At 45.0% G+C, this 21,212-nt stretch overlaps 1 protein-coding gene across 1 annotated transcript in view; it reads right to left on the bottom strand.

Moving 5' to 3' along the window:
• Positions 1 to 21,212, bottom strand: part of tyro3 (TYRO3 protein tyrosine kinase) — a 90,356-nt gene that overhangs the window by 14,326 nt on the left and 54,818 nt on the right. The window contains exons 8-11 of the mRNA XM_048600465.1: positions 16,223 to 16,349; positions 14,309 to 14,409; positions 5,023 to 5,118; positions 4,390 to 4,470 (exon numbers count right to left, since the gene is read on the bottom strand). Coding sequence (XP_048456422.1) covers positions 4,390 to 4,470; positions 5,023 to 5,118; positions 14,309 to 14,409; positions 16,223 to 16,349 — 405 coding nt within the window. The remainder of the gene's footprint in view (positions 1 to 4,389; positions 4,471 to 5,022; positions 5,119 to 14,308; positions 14,410 to 16,222; positions 16,350 to 21,212) is intronic.

Here is a 21,212-nt window from a genome sequence, read left to right as displayed (position 1 = left end):
TGATTTGATTTATTATTGCTACAGTGAAAAGTATTGTATTGCATGCCGACCAGACAAATACCTCACATAAATACATCAGGGTATTAGAACAGAATGCAGATATGGTGTTACAGCTACAGAGAAGGTGCAGAGAGAGATCAACTCTAATATATGAGAAGTCCATTCACAGGTCTGATAACAGCGGGGAAGAAGCTGTTCTTAAATCCGTTGGTGTGTATTTTTGAACTTCTGTATCTTCTGCCCGATGGAAGAGAGTATAACTGGGGTGGGAGGGGTCTTTGATTATGTTGGCTGCTTTCCTGAGACAGCAGTAAGTGTAGATGGAGGCAATGGAAGGAAGGCTGGTTTTCGTGATGGACTGGGCTGTGTCCACAGCTCTCTGTAATTTCTTGTGGTCTTGGGCAGAGCAGTTGCCATTCCAAGCTGTGATGCATCCGGATAGGATGCTTTCAATAGTACATCTATAAAAATTGATAAGAGCCATTGTGGATATGCCGAATTTCCTTAGCCTTCTGAGGAGGTAGAGGCATTGATGTGCTTTCTTTACTGTAGTGTCAACGTGGATGGACCAGGACAGATTGTTGCTGATATTCAGTCCTTATTGGTCTCCTTTAAGGAAGGTGTAAACGCATTAGAAGCAGTTCAGAGAAGGTTTACTGGACTAGTTCCTGGACTGGGCAGGTTGGACAGACTGGGCTTGTTTAGAAGAGGAAGAGGCAACTTGATTGACACATACATGACCCTGAGTAATCCTGACAGTGTGGATGTGGGAGAGCGCATCTTCTCATTAAAGAACCTAGAATTAGGAGTCACTGTTTTAAAATGCCCATTTCAGAAAGAGATGAGGAAACAAATTATTCTCTCAGTGGGTTGTGAATTTCTAGAACTCCCTTCCCTCAAAAGGAGGTGGAAGCAGAATTTTTGAATAATTTTTTAAAAGCAGAGGAAGATAGATTCCCGATAAGCAAGTGGTGAAAGGTTATTGGAGAAGGAGGAGGAGGGAATAAGGAATAATCAGATCAGCCACGGGTTTATGGAATACCAGGGCAAGCTCAAGGGGCCTATTTCTGTTCCTAAATCTAATCTTTGTACATATATCCCTTAATACCTTCACCTAAACGCAAGCCTATCAATCTCAGTTAAGAAGACTTCAATTGGCCACCACTTTATTAGGTTTTGAGAAATACATTTCTAGAATTCCCCAACCTTTGCGTGAAGAAGTATTTCCTGACATCATCCTGACATGGAGGTGAGCTCTGATTTTGAGGTTCATGTTCTCCAGACATTCTGAACAGACCCCCACATAAGGATATGGTCTCTCTCGCTCTCTCTCTCTCAAAGATATCGCTCTGGGTTTCACAACAAACAGAAATGTGAATCAACTGGAAGCTTCTTTAAGCAGCTTTAGCAACTGCAAGCTCGACTCTCACGTTACCATGGTTTCCAGCCCTGGTGATGACCATCTCTCTGTCTCGTTAGCTTCAGTTAGTGGGGGAGATTAGCTTTCAGCCCCACCATTCCAGAATCTGTAACTGTCCCCTACTGGGTCTGTCTCCTCACGTTCTCGTCTGCCTCAACACCTGCCTATCTGTCCATGTGTATGCCTGTCAGTGTGTCTGTCTGTCTGTGTGCCTGTATGCCTATCTGTTTATGCTCTCTGTCTGTCTGTTCATGTGTCTCTCTGTCCATGTGTCCGTCAGTCTATGTGTCCAAATGTCTACCAATGTGCCTGTCTGTCCATGTGTCTGTCTCTGTGTCATGTGTCTCTCTGTCCATATAACCGTGTGTCTGACTATCTGTCCATGTGTCTGTCTTTCTCTCCATGTGTCTATCTTCCATGTGTCTGTCTGTCTATGTGTCCATCTGTCTGTCCAGGTGTCTGTCTCTGTGTGTCCATCCATGTGTCTGCCTTTCTCTACATGTGTCTCTGTAAGTTTTTAAAATTTGAACAATAACCAGAATTGACTGTGCAAAAACAAAAGGAAGTATTATGACCAATGGCTTTAAATAAATTAAAGCCTGAATTTCACGTTAAATTCGGCCTGGGTAAATACAAGCCTTGTTACTAAATTCTTAAGGAGAATTTAGGGCCCCAAATGAAAATAGAACACAAGTGTTTTGAAATGAATGGGATAGTGGATTGGGAATGTGTTAAAAGAATACTTGATATCACCAATGATATTGTCATTGTTGTAATGTAGGAAACAAAGCAGACAATATGCACACAACAGGTTCCCACAAAAAGCTTCATCATAATGACCAGAAAGTCTGTTTTAGCGGGGATGTTGATTGAGGGATAAATATTAATCGGTAGCACGAGGAGAACCTGCCTATTTTTCTTCAGAAACAAAATCACAAGAACTTTCACGTCCAACTGAGATAACATTATTTGATTTAAGGTCTTATCTAAAAGTTGGCACTGTGCTCCCTCTGTGCTGCAATGGAACGTTGCTTTAGATGATGAACTTCTGTTTCCAGGGTAGAACTGAACGCAGAGTTTGAGCAAGTGACATCAGGCTCAGTTGGGCCAAAGGATCTTCTCTCACCTTTGACTTTCTCAAGGGTGGATGGGGAGAGCTGTCTCTTCACTGGACCTCCGTTACATCTGCAGCGCAGAGTCCACCATATCAACGAGCTGATTGTGATCTCAACTCCACTTTCCTGTCTGCCCCCGCACCCCTCTCCCCCACCCTCCTGACCACCCCAATGATCCATACGACTAAGAGTCTGTCAATGTCACCCCTGAACGACAGCAAACTTTTTATTAACCAGCACCTTTGGGATCAGGAGTGATCAAATACCACAGAGTTAATCCACATAATGTAAAAACGCACACTAAGTAATACAAAGGTATACATGTCACCTTATTTACAACATGGATCATTTAAGTAATAATGCAACTTCACTTTAAATAAAACTTACTGGCAGAAAGCTTTTGCACTCGCATCCTCACCTGGCTAGGTTAGGGTTAAAAGGAGAGGCTGGCACATTTTTCACTGGAGTGTAGAAGGTTCACAGGAGACCTTATAGAAGTTTATAAAATTATGAGGGGAACAGATAGGGTTAATGGTAAGTATCTAATTCCCTAGGATGGGGCTTTTCAAGACCAGGGGGGCACATTTTTAAGGTGAGAGGAGAGAGATTTAAAAAAGACACGAGGGGCAAATTGTTTTTACACAGAGGATGGTTCGCGTATGGAACGAACTTTCTGAGGAAGTGGCGGATGTGGGTACAATTACACGTTTAAAAGACATTTGGATAAGTACATGAATAGGAAAGGTTTGGAGGGATATGGGGCAGGAGCAGGTAGGTGGGACTAGTTTAGTTTGGGATTATGGTCAGCATGGACTGGTTGGACTTTGCTGTGCTGTATGACTACTTGGGTATCACAGTAGATTGTGGTATTTGAAGAGAAATCGAGTTAAAATTGAATCAACTGTTGATATTTTGTGGGCCCATTTGATTGAACGACAAGTATACTAACACTGAGGTCAATAAATTTAAGAACTAAAATAACTGGACAGGATATAACAGTAAAAACTTCGCAGTATTTGAGGTTTTTTTTTTGCCAGTTTATTGACAGTGCTGGTACATAAAGTGCCGGTTAAAACAAACCTTGTTGTATATTCAATGACCTGGTCTCTGCAGCTCTCTCTCTGGGGATGGGAAGGCCACAAACAATCCTCTGAGAGAGACAAAAACTTCTCCTCTTCCCAGTCTGAAACGAGAGACTGATTATTTCCCCCTAGTTTCAGTTTGTCCCACAAGGGAAAACATCCTTTCAAGCATCCATCCTGTCATATCATATGTTTCCATCGGTCGGCTCTTACATAACTAAGTGCTAGTGAATAAGGGACTGAACTTCCTTCATAAAGGCCCCCACCTTCCTAGTTCCAAAGAAAAATCCTATTGGATTCAACTCATTAATTCTGTTCCTCTCTCCACAGATGCTGTTACGAAACTATATCGCCGTTCCTTCACTGTCGCTGGGTCAAAATCCTGGAATTCCCTCCCTAAGGGCGTTGTGGGTCAACCCACAGCACGTGGACTGCAGCGGTTCAAGAAGGCAGCTCACCACCACCTTCTCAAGGGGCAACTAGGGTCGGGGGAATAAATGCCGGGCCCGGCCCACATCCCATGAATGAATTTGATTAAAAAAAAGCTTGAGTTTCTCCAGCACTTCCTGCTTTCATTTCAGGTCTCCAGCACCACAGTATCTTGCTTATACAGTCAGTCACGTGAACCCGCTCTGTACTGTTTAAAATGCAGCTACATTCTTCCTCAAGCAGGGGGACCAAACGTGCATGCAGCACTCCAGAGCTGGTCTCCTTCCAGCTCTCTCAAGACCTTGCTGCTGTTATCGCACTGCGAACCTCAATTTGCACTTACTTTTTAGCATTTTCACAGCCAACCTTTGAGAGGACCCGTCTTCCATCTTTAAGTAAGCCTCCTTGACCGAGCCGAACTCCCCTGGAAATTAAAAACGGAAACACTCGATGCCAAGTCAGGCAGTAACACGGTGGCTAATAAAAAAGGCGCGGGCTAGGGACGCCATCCAGTGACTTAACGTACAGGCCCAATCTATAACAACCACGAAAGAAAGACATGCATTTATGGAGCACCTCTGACATTCTGAAGCCAATGGAATATTCCTGAAGCGAGGTGTGCTGTAAGGCCGGGGACCCAGAAGCCAATTTGCACGCAGCAAGCTGCCAGAGATGGGGCTGGACAGTAATGAACAGGGAACCTGTTTCACTGTCGAGATAGGTTGGCTGCTTTAGAGAAAAAATGACCTGAGGGTTCTGTATGTTCACCTGACGGCAGCGCCAACTTGAGCAATGGGCTCAAGTGGGATTTGAACCCATGGCTCAGAAAGGGGGAATGCTGCTCTGGACCACACCTTTTCTGCAGGTGCGGTCTCCCGCTGTGCTGGAAGAGCCCCCCGAAATGGGCTAAGCAGCACCAGGATCCAGCCCAGTGCAGGAGAGGGAGGGAGGGAGAAACGAGGGCACACAGGCTGACCTCTACCCAGCGTGCGCCCCAGCTCCAGCTGTCGCTCATGAATGAAAATATCTTCCAGCTTCTGCTTCAAAGCGTCGCTGATTCCCAAAGTGTCGACTGTATCAAGACAAGGAAACAAATCACTGTTACTAAGGTAGCACATCGACCTTCACACACACACACAAAGAGCGGCACTCACAGAGGGAGGTGTGTGCGCATGCACACACACACACACATATTTAGTGAGGTGCACACAGACTCACACACGCACATACACACACACACACACACGTTCACACACCCACACACACACCCACACTCGCACACAGACACACACACACACACACCCCCACATATACACACACACAGACACCCACACACACACACACACACAGACACCCACACACACACATATACACACACAAACCCACACATGCACAGACACACACACACACACACAGACAGTGAGGTGCGCGCACACACACACACAAACACACTCTCACACACACACACACACACCCACACACACGCACACACACACTCTCATACACACACACTCCCACACACACAACACTCACACACAGACACACACACACACATTCACACCCACATATACACACACACATACTCTCACACACAGACAAACACACACATTCACACCCACATATACACACACACACTCACACATACACTCACAATCAAACACACACACACAGACACACACACAAACACATAGACTCAGACATACACACACACACACAGAGACACACCAACAAAATTACTGATGAACACCGCAGAATTTCTCAGGCATGGAATATTTTCGGGTGGGGGAGCGTTTTTGGGCCTGTTTCCCAAGGCCTGGTGGCACCACGGACAGGTTTGATGAGGGGCATGCCTCTAAAGAGGGTGCAGCTGGGTTGGTGGGATCGAGGAGGGGCTGAGGGAAGCTGGAGCCATTGAGGACAGCGTGTGGGAGCTGCTCCTTCTGACAATCCTCTGCCAGGCCATGGCCTTGACCAAACAGCTTCAATTCCAGTCAGGCCGTGCCTTGTTTCCATGGTGTTATGCCCAAAGGCCACACAGCTGCCTCCACCTTGTTGCTGACCTGTGGTGGGATCCATACCATCAGAATCACACTTCCTTGGCAATAATTTGCCAAATGCCTGTTTAAGAAACTTCACTGGGCTTCGCACCACTGGCAGGTGAGCCACAGTTACCAACACAAACTGCTTCTGGGACCATCGGACGGAGTCAGGAACAAGCTGGACGGAGCTCTCACAAGATCTTCCTCCCCTATTATCTCAGCACCACCTGCCTCCCCTCCCTTCCTTCTTCGTAAACCTTCCCTCACAGGACTACTGGGAGACAGGTACCACATCAGGAAAAACAGACAGGCAGACTCACACAGAACCACTGAGAGATAGGTACCATATTGGAAAGGATAAACAGAGAGAGAGAGAGAGGGAGAGAGAGAGAGACATCACAGAATCACTGAGAGATGGGTACCACATTGGGAAGAGTAGACAGAGAGTGCCAGAGAGAGAGTGACACAGAATCACTGAGAGATGGGTACCACATTGGGAAGAGCAAACATGGGGGAGAGAGGGAGAGAGAGACAGAATCACTGACAGATGGATACAATACTGGGGACTACAGACAGAGACACACAGAATAATGGGAGATTGTGCAGCACATTTGGAAAAGCAGAGAGATACACACAGAATTACTGGGAGATGTGTACCACATTGGGAAGAGCAGAGAGACACATACAGACTCACTGGGAAATTATGCAGTATATTTGAAAGAGCAGAGAGATTACTGGGAGAGATATTGCACAATACCAGGATAGTGCAAGAAGCTAAAGGAGGCAACTGAATGAGTACAGGAAGTTGCTCTTAACTGGAGTGAGTGACTGAATGACAAGATAGCAAAATATTATTTCTGATGTATTAGCTCTTCCTTTCCCTCAGCAAGCATTGACTTGATTATCCTGGAATGTCAGCACCACCCACATCTAACAATCACACTTTCTGATTAATACTGCATTAGAGTTGAGCTGGATCTGTTGCACTTAAATAATACTACAGTCCACCTCAAATGATCTATCAATGGATCATTACAATCTGTATGAGGCAAACATAAGAAACTGATTATTGAACCCTGACTGCAGCAATACAAGCAGCAATGGGTTTTACACAGGTTCAGATTCCTCTCTGTGTGCTATTTTAAGCACAATGGGGGCTCATGCCGATTCCTGTTTGTGCTATTTTGACAACGTGATTAATGTAAAGGTAGATGAACAGATGGTTGTGTGTTAAGTTTTTGATGCAAAAGGAGGTGAATGTGTGGAACATACTGTACACAGAGATAGTGGGGGCGGATAGTGTTAGAAAATTCAAGAAAGGGTTAGATTTAGTTTTGATAAATTAAGCGGCTGAGGAGGTACAAGCTGAAAAAGCTGTGCACCAATGCTCAACGCACCCAAATCATAATGTCTGTATCCTTTTCATAAAGATATTAACTAGTTAGAGTTAATAACATAAGAACTAGGACCAGGAGTAGGCCATCTGGCCCGTCCAGCCTGCTCCGCCATTCAATAAGATCACGGCTGATCTTTTTGTGGACTCAGTTTCACTTACCCGCCTGCTCACCGTCACCCTTAATTCCTTTACTGTTCAAAAATCTATCTTTGCCTTAAAAACATTCAACGAGAAAGCCTCAACTGCTTCACTGGGCAGGGAATTCCACAAATTCACAACCCTTTGGGTGAAGAAGTTCCTCCCCAACTCAGCCCTAAATCTGCACCCCCCCCTCCTTATTTTGAGGCTATGCCCCCTTGTTCTAGTTACACCCGCCAGTGGGAACAACTGGTTAAAATAGTTAGAATTCTGTTTTAGACTTCACTTCCTCCGAAATATAAACTGAATATTGCTGACAAAAGACACATTTTGTTGAAACTTTGCATTTTGACCTCACCAGGACACTTTGCAAAAATACCATTTTCAAGGGAGAAAAAAAACCCAACATTCATACCCCACGAGAGAGGAGAGTGCTCCTTGATTGGCAATTTGGCCTTGACTGGTAGAAGTGTTGGCCATGGAGAATGCACAACTTAATGATGATTGACAATTGACTTCCAGGCTTCAGTTACACTTTAAACCTGGTAGTTTAACCCTGATTGGTCTAGGCATTTTCCCCTGAGAAGCCGACCAGCGAATGGTTGCCATTTCTTCATTTAGTTGAAACACAGTGAGTTGTACTTGTTCTCTCTGCCTGTAAAAGGCCCTGTCTATTAATACATGTAGGTTCCAGAGCACTCACGTTCGCCATACTGCAAGCCTGAGTAACATTGCTGGACGTGTCATCAGTTTAATTCTTGGAACACATTCAGGATTATTCAGCAAATGCTGTTCAATTGCAGAATCATATATTTAATGCTGGGGCGCTGAGTTGCACATTTTACAAGCGCAGGCTGGTCTGGGTACAGCTAGTACTTACTTTGTTGTGAGCAGATGAAAGGATTATGCTCTCTGACACAATCCTGCGGCCTTTGGGACATATGGCATCAGACTGGCACTGAAACTGATATACCATTTGTCTGTTCGGCGGAATGTCTTTCTGATTTAACAGCAGATCCTGTTAGTGATGAACCCATTCGTGTTACTACCGTTAAGCGGCAGCATGAAACAGCCAGATGACACGTTTGAAACGTAACATTTGAAATACAAATTATTTTGAGTCATCGTAAGTTAATATTGCTCTTCATGTCCTCTAATTATCTATTCACTTTTCACATCTAGTCTTCTGAAAAACAGACCATTACAACACAGAAGGAACCTCTTTTCCTAACACTTTGAGAAAGCTACCCAATTAGTCCCATTTCCCCACTCTTTTCCCAGAACCCTGCGATCATCTCCACTTCAAGTATGTATCCAATTTTCTTTCTGAAACGTCTCAGGTAGAGCATTTCAGATCATCTAGCTCAGTACTCTCAATTTCATTTCTGGGCCTTTTGTCAATCCCTTTCAATGTGTTGCTTGGTTACCAGGGTTTCTGCCAGTTGCCACACACTCTAATAAAACCCTGTTTTCTGTCACTATATTTTCTGTCTTGCCTGTTACGCCTGCCCTTTAATCCACGCTCATCCCGGTCTGCTCGCTGACCATTTTCACCCTATTGACACTGACAATCCAAGATGTCTGCCTCTCTCAGGTGGGATGCGTGAACACTTAAATCCAACTTGGAATTGGAAGGTGGAGACAGAGTTATTCCTTATGCCCCACAGTGCATGTATCTGAGGGCATCTAATTGGAAATAGGGCAAAAGTCCATGAGCGGTCACTGACGGTATCATTAAAGATGGCAGTATCATTAAAGATGGCAGTATCATTAAAGATTATAATGCCTGCACTTTTTGACCTACATTGGCTCCTGGTCTGGTAAAGCCTTTGATATTTTAATAGTTTCACCCTTCTTCTTCAATAAAAACGTAATACTGGAAATCTGAAACAGACACGGAGAATGCTGGAGAAACTCAGCAGGTGAACTGGTGTTCTGAGGAAGAGACACGTGAAATGCGAACTCTGTCTCTCTCTCTCTCTCTCTCCACAGATGCTGCCAGATTTGTGTTCCTGGAGGGGTGGGCGTTAATGGGACATGGGTCTGCTGTCACCCCATCCAGAAATGCTGCAGCGATCACCACTTTGTTGAGGACCACCCTGATGATCTGATAATTCGTAAGGGAAAGATTAAAACAAAAAAAAAACAGCCCTACATGTCTAGCCCTCAACACTCACATCCACAAACACTTCCCACATTTTGTCTGTGCCAACCCCAGCCAATCACACACACACCCCACAAAATCTCGGTAACAACTTATGCCTCTCTACCCCCATCCCCATGACTCACTCCCCTTACGCCCGCCATGCCAACTCAAGCCCCATACACAACATTGCTTGCCTTTACATCCTCCATGCCAATAGCTATCTTGAGTAGACCTCAGAACTGATGAGATGAAATAAAGTTCAAAGAGCCTAGGATGATTTCACTGTTTAAAAATAAACACTCTCATGATAGAAGTCCATTCGCTAGATTTAAACTTCTTCAACTACCTAATTCCTTACAGAAACAAAAAAAAAAGAAGCCTTTGTATTTATTACCCCATTCCAAAGCCTTTTTAAACACTTGGAGCTATCAATTGAACGCTGACCTGACAGGTACCCGACTGTGATAATGAGAGCTTGTGAAGTCAGTCAAGCAGCACAAATCCTGTAGCGGAATGGAATAACAAAGACTGAATTATTTTCAAAAACATCAGGCTCTTTAGAGTCTGGAGATATAAATGCCCTGGCAACTTGACAGCTCCAATTAGTTTATCCACTTTTTTCACACACAGTCATGTCCACTTTTAACAATCCCAAAGAGCACTTGATCTCTCCCAAGGTGTCCCTGGGGATACATCTTTCCGAAGAACTCTTGTCAATTTATACCTTCTCCTGAAAAGTATAAACTTCACAAGCTGCATTTTGTACATCCCACTAATGAAAACTGGATCTGTTTGAAGGCAGTTGCATTTTTACACATACAGCTGCCTCAGTGAACCATGGATAGCAACACACCTCCTGGCAGAAAGGTGGGTCCCCGGAGACATAACTCTCTGTCTCTTCATCCACGTCATTCACATTGACTGTAAAATAGCTGAGGCCTCAATACTGGCCCATGTGGCACTCCATTATTTACTGTTTGCCGACTTGAATATGCTCTGTTTATATCTCTGCCTCTTGTCCATTAAGCAATGCCCTCTCTATGGTAATGCATTATCAAACTCCACAGTCACAGAGTCACAGAGGTTTACAGACCCTTCAGCCCAGCTTGCCCTTGCCACCCAGTTTTCACAAATTAGTCTAGTCCTATTTGCCTGCGTTTGGTCCCTATCCCACCGTACTTAGCTCATCCATGTACATAAATGTTTCAATGACAAAATTGCAATTGCTTCTGCCACTGCCTCTGGCAGCCCATTCCAGACACTCACCACCATCTGTGTGAAAAGATTGCCCTTCAGGACCCTTTTGTATTTCTCCCCTCTCACCTTAAACCTATGCCCTCTAGTTTTAGACTCCTCTACTGTTTTAGACTCTTTCTACTGGAAAAGCTGTTGGCTATCTATCATCTATGCCTCTCATGATTTTATAGACCCCTATAAGATCACCCCTCAGGTTTCCTTTGTGTGTCACCTTATCAAATACTTGTTGGTATTCTAGATATAGTCTGGTCCTGGTCCCCCTTCATCTATCCTATTATTACATCTTCAAAAAACTCTTAAGAAATCTGTCAAACTAGATAACCCCTTAGTAAAATCATATTGACTTGTTCTAATCATGCAATGCTTCACTAAGTCCATTGTTAAGACTTACTTCAGCACAGATTCCAGCATTTTTCTAATGACTGATGAGTAATTGGCCTGGAGCTCACAGTTTTCTCTCTTCTTCCTTTCTTGGAAAACGATTTAATATTTGGCAACATCCAATCCGATGGGACAATTGCCAAATCTAGGGGAATCTGGACAAACCATTGTTAGTGCATCCACTCTCCGTGCAGCTGTCTCTGTTAGAACCTGAGGTTCGCGGGTCGTAGGAATTTGTCAGGTTTTAGTTCCTCACAGTTCGTCACTACTTTTCCTCTGCTGATATTAATTTCATAATTCTTTTATCAGTCCCTAGGTTACCCTCTAATTATAGTATGAACCTTTGTCTTTTACCGTAAAAGCAAAGTCTTTGTTCCACGTTTCAGCCACCACCCCCCACAAAAATTTCTCCTGTCTCCTGTTTCTAAGCAACCAACGTTTACTTCAGCTACTCTCTTCCTTTTTTATTCGCTTATGAAAGCTCTTACAAATTGTTTTGATAGTCTTAACAACTTTTTGCTGGCCCTTTGTCAGCTTCGCAATCCTCAGACTTATTCTTATGCTTTGCAACTTAATAAGCCTCCTCTTTAAATCTAATATTACCCTCAAATTCCTAAGTGAGCCATGGGTAGGTCTTTCTTACTGAGCTTTTGGTTTTTAAATGGAATGTATTTTTGTTGAATGTTTTGCATTATTTCTTCAAAAGTTTTGAACTCTTTGGTTATCACCAATTTTTTTTTTTGTCTAGTTGCTTAATTAACCAGAGCCAGTTCTCTCCTCCTATCCATATAATTCGCTTTGAATTTAAGATTCTTGTATCTGATTGGAATAAATCACTTTCAAGCTTCAATTGGGTTATGATCACTATTTCCCAGTGTATCTTATGCTATGTCATTGCTAATAAACCCTGCCTCATTACTCAACACTGCATCTAGGATAACTTTATCTCTAGTCAGTTCTAGAATGTTTTGCTTCAAGAAACTGTCACAAAAGCATGCCACAAACCTATCTCCCAGACCATTTGATTCTATATGAAAGATCAGGGTCTCTACAATTATTACACTGTCTTTGTTAAAAACTCTAATCCATTACCTGCAATGATTTTCTTCACTGATGTGCAATTTTTGTTGAACTCTCGTCCATTCATTCCTAGTTTGCTGCCCGCACCCCCCCTCTCCATGCACACATAGCGATGCTGTTCCAATGCCTTTTTTGATTTCTAAGTCTCTCCGACTCCTTCCATCATCCCACTCCCCACTGTTACTTAGAACCCTGCCTGTGACACTAGTTATACAATTGACCAGTTATTGACTAGTTATAAAATTGGTTCCAGACTCATTTGAACTAACCCCACAGAACAGCTTTGGAGTTCCCCTTGGTACTGATGCAACTGCCCCATTATCAAAACACTGTCTTCTCACACCACTTTCTTAATCATGTCGTTAATTCTCTAAATGACATGTGGCTCAGGTAACGACCCTTTGATGTCCTGCAGCTTAAGGCAGAACCTAATCTCCTCAAATTCTCTGAACAGCACATCACTCTGATGCTCTGGTCCTGTGAATAGCAACAACTTATACTTTTAAAGCCCGTTTCATGTAATGAAACATTGCGAGGTGCTTCGCAGGTGCATTATAAAACAAAATATGAACCTGAATCACGTGAAGAAACACGAGGTAAGGCAAACAAACATTTCGACAGAAATGAGTTCTAGCCCCACCTCTTGCTTACTCCTTACCCCCTACCCCCACCTTGTTTCTGCATAAAAATTGACATTTTCCTAACTACCATTGCTTCTGAGGAAGGCTCCCTTGACCCTGAAATGTTAACTCTGATTTCTCTCCATAGATGCTGCAAAACCTGATGAGCTCTTCCAGCAATTTTGTTTTTAAGAATCCCTACAGTGTGGAAACAGGCCCTTCGGCCCAACATGTCCATACCGACCCTTGGAGCATCCCACCCAGACCCATCCCCCTATAACCCACCTAAGCTACACATCCCTGAACACTACGGGCAATTTAGCATGGCCAATCCGCCTAGCCTGCACATCTTTGGACTGTGGGAGGAAACCAGAGCACCCGGAGGAAACCCACACAGACACACGTGCAAACTCCACACAGACTGTCACCCCAGGATGGAATTGAACCCGGATCCCTGGCACTGTGAGGCAGCAGTGCTAACCACTGTGCCACCCTATTTTTTTTTAGCTACAGGGGAAATGCCACCAGCTGCAATTTACCCTCCAAGGTACACACCATCCTGTCTTGAAGATATATTTTTGTTTTAGAAACCCTACAGTGAAATTTCCGTTTTTATTTGGCCAGAAATGTCGGCTTTATGAAATATCGTAAAGCAGAAAAGCAAAGTGGAGAGGCCTAGGGACTGAAAGACCAGAGCCTGGGGCCTAGGCAACTGAAGGTATGGCTACCAATAGTGATTGGTCAATAGTAAACGAGTAAACAGCACCAATAAGGCAATTATAACTAGGTCTGCACAAGGGGTCAGAATTAGAGGAGCACAGATATCACTGGGGGTGGGGGGGGGGGGGGGTTGTGGGACTAGGGGAGATCCCAAAAGTAGACACCATGAGGTGATTTAAAAACAAGAATGAGGCTGTTACATTCAGTACTTGCCCAGTAATAGGGGAATGTTGCAAGCTGCAGAGTTTTGGGTGACCTCTTTGAAGCCATTATAGAGCAGTTGAGTCTGAAAGTCTCAGGAATGAGAGGATGCTAGCAACATTGAATGGAGGAGTTGAAAGGCTGATTCTTGTTGTGATTATAGTGGATTACAGTGATGCTTATTCCAAACTACAAGACCTGGGATTACATACTCAATTTGATTCTTCTTTGGCGACAAAGACAAATCTATATCTGCAAGTGATTAATTGAATAGCTTTACATACAAGTCGCTTCGATGCGTTCTGCCCCTCTGCGGTTGTAGACTCTTCCTGCCCTGTATTGTACCATCTGGCCCACTCCATCCGAAATAGGGCCAAAGGCCTCTCTGTGGAGAGAAGGACCAGAAACATGTCAGCAGCTGGATTTGTCGTACGATAGTCCCACCAGATATCTCAAGGTGCTTTACAGTAAATTAAGTATTTCAGAAATGTAGTCACTATTGTAATGCAGGAAATGTGGTAGTCAATTTACATGTAGCAAACTCACATGGAGAAATTTAAGGGGAGGCAATGGCCTAGTGGTATTATCGCTGGACTGTTAATCCAGAGACCCAGATAATATTCTGGGGACCCAGGTTCAAATCTCACCACGACAGATGGTGGAATTTGAATTCAATAAAATATCAGGAATTACGAATCTAATGATGACTGTGAATCCATTATTGATTGTCAGGGGAAAAACCCATCTGGTTCACTAACGTCCTTTAGGGAAGGAAACTGCCATCCTTACCTGATCTGGCCTACATGTGACTCCAGACCCACAGCAATGTGGCTGACTCTTAGGTATGGGCAATAAATGCTGTCTAGCCAGCAACACCCTCATCCCATTAATGAATAAATAAAAAATGTGATCACAGGATTATCAGTCTGATCTTATGGAGTGTCTTTTATTTTTAACTTATTTCTTGCCCATCCCTAGTCACCCTTGAGAAAGAAGTGGTGAACTATCTTCCAGACTGTCTTCTTGGGTGTAGGTAAACCCACAGTAATGTTAAGGACGGAGGTCCTGGATTTTGATCCAGTCACACAGCAATGTAGCTCCAAGTCAGGAGAATGTATGCCATTCTTGTGCATCTGCCACCCCATGTCCTTCTTAGTGGTACAGGCCATTGAAGGTACTCTTGAGGGAGACTGGGTGAACTAAGGGAGTGCATCTTGTAGATGGTACACACTGCTCCTCGTGCACTGTGGCGCGTGGGGTGGGGGGAGTGAATGTTGAAAGGGATGGATCTGATGCCAATTAAGTAGGTTGCTTTGTCCTGGGTAGTGTTCAGTATTTTTGGAGCTGAACTCATCCAGACAAGTGAAGGGTAGTTCATCATCTTGATTTGTGTCTGAGTGACATGTGTTAAGGAGTCATGAGGTGACTTACTTACTACAGAGTTCTCAGACTGTCATCTGCTCCTCTTGCCACAGTACTTAAGCAGCTAATCAAGGACAGTTTCTCTTTAATGGTAACCCCCGGGTGTTGATAGCGGGGGATTCAGTGATGGCAAGACCATTGAAGGTCAAGGAACGGTGGTTAGATTCTTTCTTGTTTGATAAGGTTATTGCCTGGCATTTCTTGTCAGCCCAAGCCTAGATATTGTCCAGATCTTGTTGCAGTTGGACACGGACTGCTTCAGTATCTGAGGAGTTGCGAATGGTGCTGAACCCTGCGCAATCATTGCCGAACATCCCCACTTCTGACCTTGTGAGGGAGGGAAGGTCATTGATGAAGAGCTGAAGATGGTTGGGCCTCGGACACTACCCTGAGGAACTCCTGCAAGAGATGTCCTGAGATGATTGATAAATATTAGCCAGGACTCAAGAGAAAACTTCCCTGCTCTTCTTTGGACTAGTGGCATGAGATATTTTATGTCGAGCAGACAGATGGGGCATCTCAATGGAGAAAGGACATCTCCAACAGTGTGGCACTCCCCCACTGATGCACTGGAGAGTCAGGCTCGATTTCCTGTGCTCATATCTCAGGGGGGTGCAGCATGAATACGGTGACTCAGGGACGGGACAGAGGTTGAAGGAGTATTGCTAAAGGAGGAGGGAGAGAGGTAAAGCAGCGTGGTTTAGGGGCAAAATTCCCAGGTTAAGGGCTGAGGTAGCGGAATGCACAGCTGTCCAATGCCAGAACAATGAGCTTACCCAAACTGCATTTCCTTTCTGCGGATGTGGTACACGACCAGCAGCACACTGATCAGAGTTAAGGCGGCACAGAGGACTCCAATTATCACAGGGGCCCAGGAGGTCCTTCGCTCTGGCATTTCTGGCCCTAGGAGAAACAGATGGTGAGTTATGGAGTGAACCATAGGAAAGCGCAGAATCCTTCAGCGGCTTCCTTTTACAGGCCAGTGGGCAACAGGCGAAACGAGATCGTCAAGCTGTGTCAAACCGGCTGGAGCCATAGGGGGGTCAGCGCCAATAACTCCTCACATGGGCACGTGCCCAAACCTGTACCAGTCTGCCAGGGGAGCCGAGGAGAAGGGTAAGAAAGACGCTGCTCCCTCACATTCACGTCCTGGTGGGCATACAGGGCGGGGTCAAACTGTGAACCTTGACATGGGTCTGAGCACACAGAGTTCGGTCAGAGTTTTATTCCAACTCAGAACATCACTGACTCCCGCTGCTCTGACTACTTGTTCCCTGTATTATACCCTGCCGGGTTCTCACTCAACTGGCATATAACCATCACTCATTCCCAACTTCCACCCAGGGAGATCCTACTCAATAATAAGGTGGCACGGTGGCTCAGTGGCTCAGTGGTTAGCACTGCTGTCTCACAGCACCAGGGACCTGGGTTCAATTCCACCCTCGGGCGACTGTCTGTGTGGAGTTTGCACATTCTCCCCATGTCTGTGTGGGTGTGCTCCGGTTTCCTCCCACAGTCCAAAGATGTGCGGGTTAGGTGGATTGGCCATGCTAAATTGCCTGTAGTATTCAGGGGTCTGTAGATTAGGTGGGTTATAGGGGGATGGGTCTGGGTGGGATGCTCCAAGGGTCGGTGTGAACTTGTTGGGTCGAAGGGCCTGTTTCCACACTGTAGGGATTCTGTGATTCTATGAATAACATTTCAATCCGTAGACAGAAATCAAAATAACCACAAGCGTCATCATGTTTTTCTCTATGTCCTGGGGATGCCTAGGAATGGATTTATCTGAATAATAAGAAAAAATTGTTCATAATAGCAGATTAGTGTTCAAGGTGGATTAAGAAAAGTTACATGGTCACACTTCAGAAGCGGTGATAATATCATTGTAAGAAATGATCAGATCATAGAATCCCTACAGTGTGGAAACAGACAAGTCCACACCGACCCTCACAGCATCCCACCCAGACCCGTCCCCCTATAACCCCTATAATTTACACATCCCTCAACACTACGGGCAATTTAGCATGGCCAATCCGCCTAGCCTGCACATCTTTGGACTGTGGGAGGAAACCGGAGTACCCGGAGGAAACCCACGCAGACACGGGGAGGACATGCAATTCGCCAAAACCTGAAACAGAAATTAATCAGAGTGGTAATGACGATGATGATAACGCAGCACTGCTGGCTGCTAACATCAGCAGGAGAGGTGGGTACATCCCTTGCAACACAAGTAAAGATTAACCCGACAGGCACATCATTAGTTTGCAGTGGCATGGGGAACTCTAAGACAGGAACCTAGTGTTAGACTTAGGGTCGGTCGTACAGAACCGTACACAGGAGGAAGCCCAGGACCCTCAGCAACAGAAGCCACCAGAGACATTCCCCACTGCTCCATTTCTAATTTCCACTTGCAACTATATCCTGGGTATGTGTAGCAACCTTTAGTGGAACAAAACATTCCGAAATCAAACTATGACGCCGTAAACATGCGAGGAGATGACCGAAAAGCTGGGTCAAGAGAGGGTAGGCCTTAAGGAATGTTTTAAAGGAGGAAGTTGAGGTCGACGGGTGAAGAGGTGTGGGAAGAGAATTCCAGAGTTCGGGCCGCAGTCAAGTGAAAGTACGACCCCACCCACCCGGTAGAGGGGGCTTATGATGCCAGAGTTTCAGGAGCACAATTATCGTACTGTGTCGTGAGGCGCGGCAAAGGTTAGAGATTTAGGAATCCAGCAGCAAGTGCCCTTTTTGCATCAGTTCCCCCATTCAATAGCAGATTCCACCCCTCCCCCCTCAACAGCAGATTCCTTCCAGCAGAAGATCTCTCAGAGTAATAGATTTCCTCTGCCACTCGATTCCCTCTATCTGCCAATCTCTTGTAAACTCGGTCCTGTCTCGTAATAGATCCCCTACAGTACTGGTCTGCTTTACGGCAGTGGATCACTCCTAGCGGGGGATTTTCCTGTGGCTATTGATCCCAATTAGTATCCCAAATTTCCAGTTGCAAAATAGATCGCCCCTCCGATTAAATTCCTTCTAGCCAATAGATTCTCTCTCGCTCTCGGTTTCCTCTGCAAGTGGATCCCCTCTGTCAGTAGATTTTCCACAATGGAAGAAAACTGTCTACTAGGTTTACCTGCAGCAGGAGATCCCTCTGACAGGTAGATTCCCTATTTTGTTAGATTTCCCTCTAGAAACAGACGACCTATTACTTTAAATTCCATCTCTCAGTAGATTCCCTCTAACCCACAGAATCAGAGAATGGTTACAGCTGAAATCTTGCACATCATTCCTAATTGTCTCTCTTTTCTATTGGTGGGGACTCAGAATTCCCTGCTCGTTCAGAACTTCAGATAAACAAACTAATCATTTAGAGAACAGTGGAGAGATAGAGATGAATCGACGGTGTCAACCTGGAGATGGAGGGTGTTTTCTGATGAATGATTTTGCCCAGGGAGATGACAGGAAGGAGAGAACCATGAATTAATTCTTGGGGAGACCCGAGTAAGTGGTGCCGGAACTAGAAAAGAAGCCGCTGTCAGTGATGCTCTGGGCACGATGAGACGGATATGAATGGAATCAGGCGAATGCAGATGATAGTGGAGAGCGGTGCAAGGCAGATGGTGTGTAGTCAAGCTGTGGGAAAGGCTGCAGATCATGACCAAGAGGGACAGTTTACCTTTCACACCCACAGTAGGACGTCAATTGTGCCTTCGATGAGATGTACTGTGGGAGGGGCAGAAAACAGATTGGAGGGATTCGAAGATGGAGCTCTGGGGAAAACACGCACACATCTGGGAGGTGTCAGCACAGTTAGCGGCTACAGAGAGAAAAGTGGGACTGGGTACAGATTTTTGATTTGATTTGATTTATTTTTGCCTTATGTACCTCGGTACAGTGAAAAGTTTTGTTTTGCGTGCAGCACAGGCAGATCATACCATACAAAGTGCATCAGGGTAATAGGACAGCGCAAAGGATGCAATGCTACTGCCGCACAGAAGGTGCACAAAGAGCAAGATCAACATTAAATCTGAGATCTCAGAAGCCTGATAACAGCGGGGGAAGAAACGGTTCTTGAATCTGCTAGTTTAAGCTTCTGTATCTTCTGCCCAACAGAAGAGGTTGGAAGAAGCTGCCGAGGATGGGCATTTCAAAGGGTGGAGTGAGGATGGCAGCATTTAAAGGCACAGAACTTGATGGGGGGAGAGGCATTAATAACGTCAGCTGAGGTGAGGAGCAGGAAGGGGAGATGGATGGGGCTGCATCTCAGTGGCGTACGGTCGTGTAGGTGCAGGAGGTGGGTCGCACAGATAAGATGAGTTCAGAGTGGGAACGAGTGAGGGGGCACAGGACAGCAACAAGGGAAAGATGCGAGTCCAGGAATAGGAGAAGGATGAAAAGGAAACTGAGCCCATTGGGTCAGTGATAATAAAATCCAAATCTAAATCTAGAAAGTGAGAAAATGACTCGCAGGAGAGAAAATAAGCTGAGGGAAGTTGGGGGGCGTGGGGTAACCTTTACACTTGAGGATAATGCTATAATCAGGAGTAGGTTTGGAAGATAAGAGCTGGTTAAAATGGTCTGCTGATTCTGTTAAAGTCTTGGGGTACCAAGATGCGGCTAAGAACGGTTAACGGTTTTAATGGAGGGGGGGGCGGGGGGGGGGGGGGGGGGGGGTAGGGCATTGAAGGTGGTGCTCGGAGTGTGGGAGGCAGTTGAGAACATCGACAGAGACACACAACAGTGAAACGAGAGAACACAAGGCAAAATCGAGAATGAGAATCTAACACAGACAGAAGTCAGGAGGAGGACAGTGCGAAGGACATAACACAGCACAGACAGAGAGAGACAGAAATGCACATAGAATAGAGATGAAGACACACACACAAAGAGGAAAAGACACACATTACTAAGGAGAGAACAAGGGAAACCCACACAGAGCAAGAGGATAAAGGGAAAAACCAGAGAGACACAAACACAGGCAATAAGGGAGAGGGGCAAAGAAACGGGGAGCAGAAAAGGACAAGGAAAACTGTGAGATTCGTGGTGAACAGTATGTGGGAGTGAGCATCCATGATATAGTTACACTGTCACATATAATTTGAGAAAAACCTCAAACACTCTCCTTCTTGTATTTCAGGGGTCCAGTGAGAAACTTAAACCACATGCAGGGCCACACTCTGAGCAAAGAGTATGGAGTGATACATGTACGGTGCCACCACGGTAAATGTCGCTCTCTCTCCATCACAAGGAATGAAAGGTTCGTGCTAAATGCCTGATGTACACACACATCACACCTCAACAACAGCATGGCCTTCCCACAGCACTTTCAAAAAGCTTATCTCAGACTTCTCGTGACAAGAAAGGCATCTTGTGCTCACCAACCTAATGTCAGAGCTGCACTACCCAGTGTCAATATTAAAACCATTCCTGTGGCAAAGCTCCCATATCATTGGACCAACAAAGTAATTCAGCCCAACATCTCTCCCACAGACTCGCTGCATCTCAATTGCTCAGAATAACTCTCCAGTGGCTTGTCGCTGGAGCACTGGAATTTAATACCAAATGGTGGAGCAGTTTCGATCTGCCAAGCTGTGTCGGCCTGGAGCTGGGTTGACAGATTAATATTATTTACAATTCTTATCGTATAGATATCTCTAAAACACTCTAGTACTTCAACACAGCGGTCAATACCATTAACTTGGGGTCAATTAGATTCCAGTCTGTACATCCCAAATATCCATTATTCTATATATAAACCATCTGAAC

The sequence above is a fragment of the Rhincodon typus genome, chromosome 8, assembly GCF_021869965.1.
Source record: "Rhincodon typus isolate 14 chromosome 8, sRhiTyp1.1, whole genome shotgun sequence".
NCBI lineage: Eukaryota > Metazoa > Chordata > Chondrichthyes > Orectolobiformes > Rhincodontidae > Rhincodon > Rhincodon typus.
This window is presented reverse-complemented; position numbering and strand designations above follow the sequence as displayed.